A 12,746-nucleotide genomic window follows, 5' to 3' on the forward strand; every position below is an offset into this window, starting at 1 on the left:
ATTTGGTACCGGCTGAAGGGCTCCCCTGGGAGCTAAAAAGAGCTCCCCTATGGAATTAACCAGAGCACAGTGCTTAAAAACATTGATCTCCGACAGGGTTTTAAAATGTTTCAAAAGCAGCCAGGAGATCAGGCAGCAGCTCAGTCTCAGACCTCTGCTAATCTGAGTCGGGATGTGTATTTTCTAGAAAGCCAGGCTGTATGCAGTGCGCCCTTCCGCACATCGCGAGGTTAATGCCGCGTCCTGGCAAAAGCAGAAACCTTCAATAAGATTGCCTGAGCTCTATAATTCCAACGAATAGGATTTTTTTTTCCACTTAATATTGTAAATGGTTTGTCTGAATGCTACTACCCTTTGAAGTCATAGTTATCCATAACTGTAATTAAATTCAGCTACTTATAACATTTCCGCTATATACATAGTTATACACACACACATTATTGTTGAAAGAACTTTTTCTCTTCATGTGACATTATCTGTAAGTGACGACTGCAACAAAAGAGAAGAAAACTTGTTTTTCTGGCTGTCAGTGTTTAGGAATCTCTATACGGCTCAAGTTTTTAACAAGGCTATTGAGAAAATGAATGTAACCTGAGGGGCAACATTAGGAGAATTTTTATGAGCAGCTATTTGCTTTTTATAGTACTCTGGGTATTGCTGTTTATTTGCTTTTCACATCCATTTATTCTGCTTTAGCTGCTAGAGACACTGGGACAGATGCTTCAGCAACACCTACCAGCTTTTAACCCTGAGGACTGGCAGCTGCTTTCACAAGGTCCACACTTCAACATCCAAATTCTGCTGCCATCGCAAGTTGCAAAGCCCTTGAACCAGGGTCAAATTTTCCCATTAAAACTGACATATAGATAAGGCGGTCTAGCATAAAACGTGGCATACAAAATCCAGCACCACCAATTCCTGCTAAAGTTGGCGCAGGCTCGTTCACGGGTTTTGCTCATGTGGCCAGGACCCCGCTCCCAGCTTGCAGTGCCCATTTGACAGCAGACCTCTGGCTGCCTTTAGTTCTGGCTCTGAGGGAGAGACGCAGCTTGCAGAGCAGAGTCAGACCCCTATTCTGATTTCTCCTCCCTTTCTGGCCCTGTTGCCCACGGCTCAGTGTCACCGTGGGATGGACAGTATGGTCTCCCTGCCGTCTCCCCAGCGGGGCACTGCACTCTCCCACAAGTCAGAAATGCAGATTCCGCAGCTTCAGGTGAGGCAGAAGGAAAGAAGGAAGAAGGAAACCTGTGGTCTGCATTTCCTGGGCAAATGTTCGAATAACAGGCTACCTCATAAAAATAGCTGCTGCCTGTGTTCCTGAAGAAAAACACAACTGCAGAACTTGGCATTAAACTCAGTGCTGCAACTGTGAGGTTGGTATGTGTGAGGAACAACCCGAACACGGGCCAGCAGGGAGTTTACAGACCTTCTGGCCCTATCTCTGAATCGCCAGACTCCAGCCAGCGGCTGAGTACCCTGCACTTCGGATTCGGGCAGTTTAAATTCCCACGACGCACCTGAGGACACCTCTCTGGTGAAGCAGCTGGGGGATCGCCTGCTTTGATGTTTGCCTGGCTCCCGTTGCACACACCAGAGTACATGTTCCAGTCCCACCAGGGATGGTTGACTTCTGTCATCCTCAGAAGACTCAAGCATTCTCAGGAACTGAACTCAAGTCTCCTGAAATGTCATCTGATTCCTTATCTACTGGATAAGGTTTCTCTGTACTGGCTAACGTATTTGTCATCATCTCCAGGGATGTAAAGCCAATATCCTCATTCTTACAGCCAACAAAGGAAGAAGACAGAAAAGGTGGTGGCTTAATAGGAATCATCAGGACTAGGACCATATTTGAAAGAGAGTATTAGAAATGATTTAGAGACATTCCTAGGCATCCTAACCCAGGTTAAAAGAAGAAACAGCATCTTCACATACACTTGGGCAGCACAAGATGCATTGCAACTGAAATACACATTGTAAGGATTAATTCCCAACATGCTTCTAAATTATAATGATACTTACTTGAGAGGAGAGAGAGAAGGACATCGCACTCAGCTTTGCAAACTGACCTGTAGGTAACAAAGGACAGAAAACAAGAAGATGACAAATTAAGCCAGTGAGCAGCCAGTGGATTATTCTGAAGAAAGCCATGCATGAGCCTAGAAATAAAGGGAGCAATTACGGACCCAGCAAATAAACCCAGTGAAAAGTGCCTTACACAACACATCTAGAAAAGGACTGTAGCAAGAACACAACCAGTAGCAGATGTGGGAGGATAAGCACTGTTAGCATTTACACTTGTGTATTAGGTGTGGGTTTTTCTGGTACAGATATTTGTTATTTACAACACGCTGCCAAAAAAAAAAAGAAAGAGAGAGAGAAAGAAGCCTCCTTTGAGGTTCCCTGTCCCAGATTTCCTTGGGTATCTTGGGTTTTTGCTCATAGTTTAATACTAATTTAGAATTTAGTTTCAAAATCTTGCTTGGAGACAAGGTGACACAAAATGACGAGAGTGGGTTTTGCCCAACCGTCTTCCATGCTGCGCTGTATCTACATGATTTTCTAGATGTGTTGCTTTGACACAAAGTGAGACATTTATTAACATAAAAATGGTTACCGTACTGTGACTGAGGTCACCATTCTCTAACTTCAGTAGGAGTTCCTTCTCACAGATTTTTTCAGCTGACAATTGCATTATGATATCTGCAGCCACTCGCTTTTTTTTTGGCTATCCAGATGGATGCAGTGTACGTGTGAGTACAAATAGTAAAACAGCCTGTAATAAATCCCAGTGGTTGGATAACAGCTGATCCGGCCACTGTTCAGATGGATATCCTAAACAGAAATTTCCCCATTACCCTCTGTTGTCGCACGTAGAAAGCTGTATCTTTATCTTTTGAGACCAGTCAGTGATACTAGGAGAAGAAGGAATAGAATAGCAAACCACCAAAAATTAACTCCAAAGTGCAGAGAACCAGCCATAGCCAAAGCACATGTCTCAGGATCAATATGTGACACTATCCAACCAACTCCTCATTATCCTAGTGGTGTCTTCTAACTTAAACCTATTCTTGGTTGCTTTAAACCCATTCCATAACAGAAAGGGCATCGGCCATACTGGGAAGGACTCATCACACGTTGCATGCCTTGGGTCCGTGGTTATCAACTAAAAACAGTTTCCACTTACAAGTCACTACTGTGAAATCATTGCCTGATAGGAGCTGACAACCTCACAGCCAGTAAAGTACATAAGGAAATTTATTTTGGAAGAATGCTAATGCTGATGAACAAAATTTGTCTAGAACGAGGACTTCCTGTTTCCTCGGTGAATACATTTTTGAAAGAAAAAAGCCTTTCTCTCTTTCTGGTGTGGTTTTTTTTCCCAGTGGAAACCAATCACGTAAAACAACGGGGAACAAAGTTCACCTGGGTGTCGCCTTGGCTGACCTAAATTCAAAGGAGTTTTATTGTGACATCAACAGGGAGATTTCCTCCCCTTCCTCTGGGAATGCTGTCAGTAGCAGAGCTCTATTTTGACTGAAGAAAGAGTAACACCCAGTTCTACTGAGGGACTTGCGTACCTTCTCCTGCATGATGAATGCCCTCAGTTTGCAGTGCACACACACACTCAGCTTTGTGCGTGTAAAATATCCTGTTGTAACTTGTGAAACTCATGGAACACTGTTGCCATACATTGCACTTCCACAGTGTAAACAAAGTACAGTCAAATTTGTCTATCATTCCTTCTGGACAAAATGGAATTCTTACCAGCAATAATAACAAATACTATTTGATGCTTGACAGCTGTCACTATTGAGGCACTTCTTCTTTATAGCTGACAATTACTCTCCATTACCTCAGCAGTAGCTGCTCATCCTGTTCAGCAGTTCAAAGGCTGTCATTTTTGCCGTCTCCTACCTTGGATGAAAAATTGTGACCAATAAACCCGTGTCACCCACTCTTGCCTTAGCAGACAGCCCACAACAATTCTGTTCCTGCATCATGTCCTTAAAGACCTTTGCAATGAAATGACTTTTGGTGGGCTACAGGGGCATGAAGCAGACCTAGGTAAACGACAAAAAAAGATACACCAACCTCAAAACCACCTGCGATTTTTATATGAGTCAATGAACTTTCACAAGACTGATTTATCTTCGCAGCTTTACAGAAAAGAAGACCAAAAGAGCAGCCATTCTTCATTAGATCACCAGCCTGTCAGTCCCAGATCCTTGTCTCCAAAGCGACCGGCAGTGAACACCACAGGAAAACTACCAGAAAAAAGGGCCAGATTTTGTTAGCTCCCAGCAACCAGCAGTTTAAAGAATTCCTGCCCAGAATGTGCTTTTAAACCTCATTTCCATACACCTGACCTCTCAGTACATGTTTAGTCCTTCTTTTTTAGCCCATTTACACTTTTGGTCTCTGTTATATTCTGCAGCGATGAGTTCCAAATTTTATTTGATCACCATATGAGATGATAGTTATTTTTGCTTGCCTCAGCTCTGCTCCCAAATAACTGAGCTGGCTGTGCCCTCCTACTGACATTACTGCCAACATCGTGAGAAGTAATTAATTTCATAGGAGGATGACCCAAGCCAGAATAACTTAAAATACTGGTGATAGTCCATTACACCAGAAAGAAGTGGAGACTGTTACACAGGCAGGACAGGGTATCTACAGAATTCCAGCTCCCCCTGGCAAATTTGCTTTACTCAGACTCTTAAACAAATGCCCTTTGAAAACTTCTTCTGGGGGTGTTTAATGACAAGTCTCCTATACCAGGTGCTTGTTGAGTACTTAGTCTTCTGGGACACAATTCATTCCAGACCTTTTCCTCCCCTTCCAGATTCTGACAATGACAACAACACACAGACTGCACTTGAGCTTCAGTTCACACTGGAAAAAACATTCGGAATGTTTTTCGCTACTGGAGAAAAAAAAAATCTAAATATTACAGGAACTCAGCTTGACAGCACCAACCAGCCTCTGTGGTATGGGGAATGAGGTCTGAGTGACTTGTCAGGCGCTGGCAGAGGACAAGAAGCTCAGGGCCAATTCTGTTGCACCTCCTGCCCTGGTAAGCTCATGGGCCGGTGTTGTGTGCCTCAGGCAGTGTGGTCTTCCTGGATACACACAAAGGCATGAGTGTCTGTGGAAGAGAACAACAGCAGGTTTTGGAATGTGGCTGCTCCAGTAACTGAGAAGAGATCACACCCCAGAGCTCAGGAGAAGTCAAGAAGGGCACTGGGCAGTTATGGTGCATTATTGTTTCTCACTCACGGAGATTTGTGGGCAGCTGGTGTCCTTATCCCACCTGGTACGCCTCATCCTGCAGCTCCTGCTTCAGGGACTCCTCCATTTTCAGTTCGTTCTCCAGCTGTCGGACAGAGTCGTTTCCGTAATTTTCATCATCTGCTCTGACATAGGGGTCTCCATCTTCTGCAACCCTAAAGACAATTATTAATAAACAGCCTCCTGAGATGAATGACATTCAGAGTCAATAACACTTCTCTTCTTTGTAAGCTACGAGGAGAGTGGGCTACTTTTAGTCACACCACATGCTCCATCGGTCGGTGTTTACTGGCGGTGGAAAACACTTGTGCTGTTTGCCCTCTCCGCTGGTCTGGTACTGATGATGTAGACCAAAGAGCAGACTCTGCTGAAGGCGTTTCGGGAGTACAGTCCTACAGAAATGAGTCAGAAAGTTCTCAACAACTTGATACAAAGAGGCTGAACTAAACATAACTGTAAATATGCCTACTGTCTTTGATAGGAAGATCCAGGTTCTAAAAATAAACAAGTTTGTTGATCAACTGAGTTGATCAATAAAAAGCATTGTCTTTTCCATTTAAAAATCTCTATTTTTCCAGTGGACTTGAACAGGCTCCTCTGTCTGGATAAGCATGGAACAGGACTGCAGGGCACATGAGGGCGCACAGCTGTCCCACAGCCTCCTGCTGCCCGAGTGTGCCAGGCTGGATGTGACACCTTGTTCCGGAGGGCAACGCCAGTCCTGGCCGTTATTGCTCACAGCGCTCGCTGCCATCTAACCATGATGCTGTCCTCGCTTGGATTTACGCATCTTCTTTGGTAATCAAATATAGTTGAGAGGAAGAGAAAATACTACATGCTGCATATTGTTTTCAACAAAAATAATGAGGTTGGGGTGGCGAATTGAGCAGGTACCCACGTGTCACTGCGGAGGGAGCCGGTGGCAGCAGCGCTGTGGACGTACCCTGGCTTCCGGGCATGGATCTGTGCCAGGAAAGCCTTCTCGGACCTGGGGGATGGGACGAGGTCATCAAAGTGACTCCGACCAAATTCCGAATCCACATTGCTTTCTGTCTCGCTGCCCACTTCTGTGAAGCAAAAGGAAACACATGGTTCCATTTAACTTTCACGAGAGTAAGTATACTTGCCTATTTGCCACCTCCTCATAGCGAATAACTGTATATTATTCTACATATATCTGCAGAGCTCACAGTTTTCTTCTTGTGCTAAGCCAGAATAGTGAAGCTTTAGCTTGTCTGGGCTACTAGGTCGGATGTTTTTATGAGAAGACTACAGACTGCACATTGCAACGGGTCCTATATGTTCCATACTGAACGAACTTTCTAAAGAGTGAAATCTCACTACATGTAGAAGCACAAGCTTCTCAAAGCTTTTCAGCGTACCCAGCTGCACCTCTACATCCACGGCTTTCACAACTGCTGGATTCCTGAAGCTGTTATTTAGGCTTTTTTTTTTTCTTCTAAAAGCATAAAAAGCTTTGAAGATACATTACACTATTTTTTTGTTGGCTCATATTTTCCTACCTCCTATTTTTTCAAATACGTGGGAAATGTCCATGTGGAGAGTACCCACCCCCATTAGCCATACTCACCAGAATTTAGTTCTCTTACCGAAGAAGACATGGTGTTGGTGCCTGAATCTGCTGCCACCAGCAAATCATTTCTCAAGTTTCGTCTTGCACCTGAAACAGAGACAGACAAAACACGGTGTTAATATTCTTCACCAGACACATTTTCCTGTTGAAAACAGTTCTAACCCTGCTGAAAGCTGCCATTGTGATACTTCGGGGTATCAAAGTCCTCACGAGGGACACGTGCAGAGGAGTCCTCAGCAGAATGGCCTCATTTACTTTTGCTGCATGCAGGAGCAGACGCCTCCTCTCATGCTTCATTCAACCACAGTGCCAGATATGTGGAGATTATTCATTGCCATCCAGCTTGCATTTGTGTGGTGACACCAGCAGACCAGGCCTGGAAGATGAAATCCAGCGTGAACTCGTTTAATGTGCCTGTGGGGGAGGAGGGGAGAAATGAAGTGTTTTCCAATTTTGTTGAAATTGGGTCCATCTTTTTGAAAGACTCTGTATTTTATTCATCCAGATCCACCTCAGCCCCAGTTTGCGGGAATGGAGTGCTCTTAGGATTGCATTCCCGCTTGGTGGTTATCAGGAGGAACGTGGTTTTCACAGGCCAGTGCTAATGGCCTGAAACCTGCTAAGATAACCAGGAGCGACTTCCTGGTAATCTCAGCAAAGAAATGGAGCACTGAACTGCTCCCAGAGCTCGGCAGTCCCACTGGTGAGAACAGGGCAGTTACCGCAGCCATCACGGACACGCCTGTGGCTTCAGCTTTTATGCTGTATTTGGTTGCAGCTGCCAATGTTCTCACGCCTCTTAGGAAAACTTCCATGCATTTTGTTTCATGCACCGTCCCTAGTCAACCCACTATGAGTTTTAAGTTAACCCTTTCTAGACAAGAAAAGACTTCCCACTGTCAACGGTCATGCACGCTTAAAATAAAACGCTGGAAATGAACGCTGGCTTTAGAAGAGCTTTAGCCCGCTGCTGCCTCTGCCGAGCTCAGCTGGGATGGCAATACAGGAAAGTCTCAGCCTCATCAAACCACACGGATGTGAAGAACTCGTTATCCTTTCCCAGGCAAGGGCAGGAGAGAAATAGAAAGTCCATAAGCATCAGATGAATTGCCAGGCTGCTCATGCCAACTGAATTCATCCAGAAACTAATTTAACCCTGTTTCTCTCAACAGACCATGAAATGGCACAGCGTAATGGGCATCATTTCATGGAAATTGTGGGAGTAATTCCTGAGCGCTACCACCTGGTATTCAGTGAGGTTACTGCTCTCAGAAGAAAAAAATCCTATCTCATAATGACCCGAAAATGTGCTTTCACTTACACTGCCCAGTTAACACTTTATACGTAGGGAAACTCTTTATCACATTGGAAACTTCTCTTTTGTGAATGGAAGATCTTTTAATACCGTTATGCAGAACAATAAAGATGGTCCTTATACAGAGGCAATGTTTGGTCACTTTTTTTTTGGTACAACAGATTGATTAAATTGAAATCAGCCGGAATGTTCGTTTTATGAAGGTGAGCATTACCCACAAACTCTGCACGCTCTACCATAGACGGAACACACCAGACTTGTGGTGGCACTTCTGCCGATGAAAGCAAGATGAGGTGTATTTTGTTAAAATGAAATATTTTTATTGGACTCATAAATCAGACTGCTGTGTGAAAAGTGTGGGTGTTTTTAGCCCAATGTCTTTCAAGGATCCATTTCAATCCTAAAAAGCTCTAAACCAATTAAATCTTCTAAAATTTATCACTAGTAACATAAACACTTGCCCTTTAATTCTAGGTTGCAGAAGGCATTTAGCAACTACATGGTTTTCCTGAAGACTCACGGGACAGTCAGTATGAGTGCCAACTTCAGAAGATGTGCACATGCCCTGACTTTTTCTGGATAAAGTGGGCTTTCAAACTCATTGTCCTGCTCTGACTAGAACTCAGTTGTATTTTTCTTAAGGTTCCAAAATTCTCATTACATTTTCAAAATGTTACCTATGGTAGAAATATTACTTAATTCATCTTCTAGGTTGATTTCACTACATTTGGGTGGTGGTTTCCATATCTTACGTGCTCTTATTTAGAGGAGTATGAAAAAAGATCACGACTCCCTGTAGACAGCACTCACTTTCTAGAGGGCTAAGATGTTTAGTTTAGAAAATTGCTCCAAGATACTTCAAAACAATGTGTGAAAGAATTGCAAAATATTCTTTTGGTCAAAAGAAAACACGTACATTTCAAGCAAGGGAATTAAAATAAATCACACGAACACAATCACATTCAGGAGTTAGTGAGGCCTCCAACAGGAGGTAACTTACTACCTGTTTCAGTTCTTCTTCCTAAAGAAAAAGAGGATCAGCACAAGAGATTAGCCAGGAGGTAAGTGAAGAACAGAAAACAAAGCCAGATTTGGACTATGAGGCTAAAGCTATAGTTGAGATACTTGAAGCTGTGTGAATAGGCTGTGGTTCCTCCCCCGCACCCTTTGAAACACCAGGACAGCACAAAGAGTGCAGAAAGCTACCGTCATCTCCTACCCTAAATTCTCTTTGTCCAGACAGTGCAACGCGAGCAGGCTGCCCTGACTGCTCCTTGTAGCAGTGCAGCACTCCATAGGCAGAGTGACAAGTGTCCTGTCTGCTCCCAGCCCCACAAAACCTGCTGGCTGCTCCCTGGGCTCCGCTCCTCAGGTGCCACCAACGCCTGCACTGTGGCTGCAGAAGTCTGTGCCTGAGAAGCTGCAAATGACATAAGGGGTCAAACTCATCCTTTGATGCAAATACATGTTGCTAAATGGATTTCAGCAAAATTCTTTCTGCTTTTATCAGAGCCAGACTTGGCTCAAGTTGTGCTGAATTTCCATGCACTCATTTTATCTGGCATGGCCAACAAAAAACCAAACTCTTATGCTATTCAGAACACTTTCTCCCAATGTGAATTCCTGGCATCACCTGTCCTGAGGCACGTCAGGTTGGAATAGGGCTGGATTCTGCAAATAAAACACATTTTCCATCTTACCATAGTTTGTCTCTAAAATGCACATGCTTCTTGATACCTTCATTTTTGGCTGAGATCCTTTGTTGAGGCATATTTCATCTGTTTATCTGTTATTTCTGTATTTTTGAAAATGACCAAGTGTTCTTGAGAAAGCGTTTCTAAGACCACAGAGTTAGGTGTGGTTGTCAAATGGCACCTATGACAGAGCCAGCAACTGAACAGGCAAAGTTAAAGGAACCAGTCAAAGCAATTTTGTATACTGCCAGCTACAGCAGATAACAGTATACAGGGCGGAGTTCTTTTTCTCACAGTTATTAGTTATCTGGTTCTACATGTCATCTTGTTTCTTTTCACAGAATCACAGAATCTCTTGTTCTGTTGTTTTGTGTTTGATGTCCTCAACAGAGAAAACTCCAAAATCAGCTGAAACTGGACTACAAAAATGTTTTCTGTTTGGACGTTGCTGAATGGCCAATGCAGAGATTGCTAGCCTGAAATCCAGAGATGTGGCCAAATCCTTCTGCAAGAGCAAAGCAGGACTGCACTGCATTATGCTGCAATATTACTGAAAGGATTGTATTAATTCTCTGGTCATATCTCCCTCCTCTCCTCTCTCGCTTCACTCTGCCTGTTCTCCTCTGCAGTATCAGGTGGAGCTCCTTACCTTCAGCAGTTTCATGAGGCCTTCTAACTGAACCATGAGCTCCCTCGGGCTTTCCTGGAGAGCAGACATTCTCTGTTCCAGCTCCTCCTTCCGCGGCCTGAGAAACGAGCAGATCTGATCAGAGCTTACCCCTCACAGCATGATCAGCTTTTAGCTGCATCATTTCGCCAGCCCGACCATGAGGTATACGCCTCTAGACCGCAGGAAAGCAAACACACAGTAGGAGTTCAGTATAGTGCTTAGAAACGGGTATAGGAAAGCCAGGGAGCTCCCTGTGAGAATATTCACGGGGCTGAATATAGTGATTGGGAAAAAGAGAGACCCTGACACAGCCCCTCCTCCAAAGAGCAAATGAGGTTTAAACAAATTTGTGTTCTATTCCCTTGTGGGAATGCCTGGCAGTTTTTTTCTTTGGATCTCTCTCATCAATAACCTCCCCAGCTGTCAGAAGAAATTAAAGCCATGGCCTAAAGGACAGGAAATTACAGCAGAGGCACTGAACAGAGCCAGACATGAGAGGAGCTAAGAGAGTTCAGAAATTCAGCCAGAAAACCACAGTGATCTGCTTTTGCTCCTGTTTTTTGTCTGAAAGCAAGAGTAAGAGTGTCACATGGTGGAGACAGAATTGCTTGAAAACAGCTCTTTGGACTCGGATTCCAGCGATGGTCCTGTGACAATGTGAACACTGAGCCATCCCCAGTGTGACAGCCAGAGTGTGCCCACACACATGGGAACAGCTCTGATTCTGCACAGCTCCACTGTGCACTTGCACGTGTTCAATCACTAAATTGTTGCATCCTGGAAGCTATGATGTAAGTAACAACATTATTGGTGAAAAATACACATATTAGGTATATTTTATATATTCCTGTGTTGCAAATAACATAAAACCATTATGCTGTTAGTCTTGTACTACCTGTAAAATTTAACAATTTAATCCTAAACAAAAAAGCACCGCGGTCAACAAGACTAAATGCATTTCCAATATTTAGGAAATATGAAACCCCAATTTTGAGCAGTTACTAATAAAAAAACCCAGTGATTTATACAGGATTGCTCATGTGTGCTATCTCTCACCTGTCTCTCAATAGGATCATATAGTAACACTGCTGGGTTGTATTTACTCTTCTGGAGGACTTCTCTATTTTCTGCTACAAATTGCCTGTCCTGGCTTTTCTCTTCCAGGCACGTAATGGCTGCAAATGCCATGAACTGTACAAAGGCAACTGAGTTGAAGAAAACTGCTAATAAAACCAAGATACCCTCTCCATGTAATTCAATGTGGCAGGTCCTAGCACAGAGCTCTGCTGTGTTTAGATTGATTTTACCAGGACAGAGAACCTAAGCAGCGTGCAATGTACAGACAGCTCTCCTGACTTGTTTCTCCAGTTACACTCCAGAGTAAGTTACTGGAGATAATGGGCTTTCCAACCTGTCTCCAAGACAGCACTGGGGATGTGAAGGAAGGTTGTGGTCAGAACCTCATCTCAGTGAGTCTGCAGCGCTACAGGAGCCAGTGAGAGATGCTCGGACAGGCACCCACAACATCAAGATTCCAGCATTTCTTATACAAACTAAACTGCTCTAGTGCCCTAAATGCACCAAGGTCCAAGAATCTATGGGGTAACAGCTGTAAATCAGTTGCTGTTCTGAGTCCTGCTGAGTCCTGCTGTTTTACACATGACAAGAACAGCCTCATGTCATCTTCAGCGTTCAGGAATTTGAGGTGGTGTCAAAATTCTGCAGTAAATCAAAAGCCAATCTTTTGCCTTTTAAATGGTGAATGTTTTAGAAGCTATGCAAAGCAGTGCAGAACCACAGATTTGAAGTTATTTGCTGACTCTGACACTGCATATTAAATCAGAAAAGATATCATAATTGAGGAACTCGGCATCACTGCCCTGAGGACATCCCACGTCAGGGAATTCAAATAAGGTTATTATGCTTTTAATCTGTGTAGCAAAATTGAAAAGGGCAAAAAATTAAGCACTCAGTCCTCTAACACTGTCCATTAATTTGAATTTTTAAAAATTTTTCAACTATGTCCAAAGCTAATCTCCTAAACCTGCTTAAAACAGACTTCAGGGTTGATGCACAGGAGCTACATTATTGGTATATTTTATGTAGTGTACACATTTTCATCACAGCCAGTTCTATATCTCTCACAGAATGCCACTTGCCTGTAGGTATCTAGGAGTAATT

The 12,746-nt window shown here is 43.6% G+C and overlaps 1 protein-coding gene and 1 long non-coding RNA gene across 31 annotated transcripts in view; one reads left to right on the forward strand and one right to left on the reverse strand.

Annotated features, from left to right (window-relative positions):
- LOC139825618 (uncharacterized) overlaps positions 1 to 12,746 on the forward strand; it is a 128,812-nt gene that overhangs the window by 86,136 nt on the left and 29,930 nt on the right. The gene's annotated exons all lie outside the window — the stretch shown is intronic.
- The window catches only part of LOC136112628 (dystrobrevin alpha-like), a 33,094-nt gene that overhangs the window by 10,798 nt on the left and 9,550 nt on the right, over positions 1 to 12,746 (reverse strand). For 10 of the 30 annotated variants that reach the window (XM_071799098.1, XM_071799099.1, XM_071799097.1 and 7 more), the window contains 5 exons: positions 10,545 to 10,641; positions 9,205 to 9,222; positions 6,903 to 6,973; positions 6,191 to 6,359; positions 2,023 to 2,069 (listed from right to left, as the gene is read on the reverse strand). In XM_071799098.1, the coding sequence (XP_071655199.1) occupies positions 2,023 to 2,069; positions 6,191 to 6,359; positions 6,903 to 6,973; positions 9,205 to 9,222; positions 10,545 to 10,641 (402 nt within the window). Of the gene's footprint in view, positions 1 to 2,022; positions 2,070 to 4,096; positions 5,150 to 5,280; positions 6,083 to 6,190; positions 6,360 to 6,902; positions 6,974 to 7,048; positions 9,873 to 10,544; positions 10,642 to 12,746 lie in introns of those variants that run through there. The other 20 variants (XM_071799121.1, XM_071799113.1, XM_071799103.1 and 17 more) reach the window with 18 other exon arrangements.

Source organism: Patagioenas fasciata, chromosome 25 (genome assembly GCF_037038585.1).
Source record: "Patagioenas fasciata isolate bPatFas1 chromosome 25, bPatFas1.hap1, whole genome shotgun sequence".
Classification (NCBI taxonomy): Eukaryota; Metazoa; Chordata; class Aves; order Columbiformes; family Columbidae; genus Patagioenas; species Patagioenas fasciata.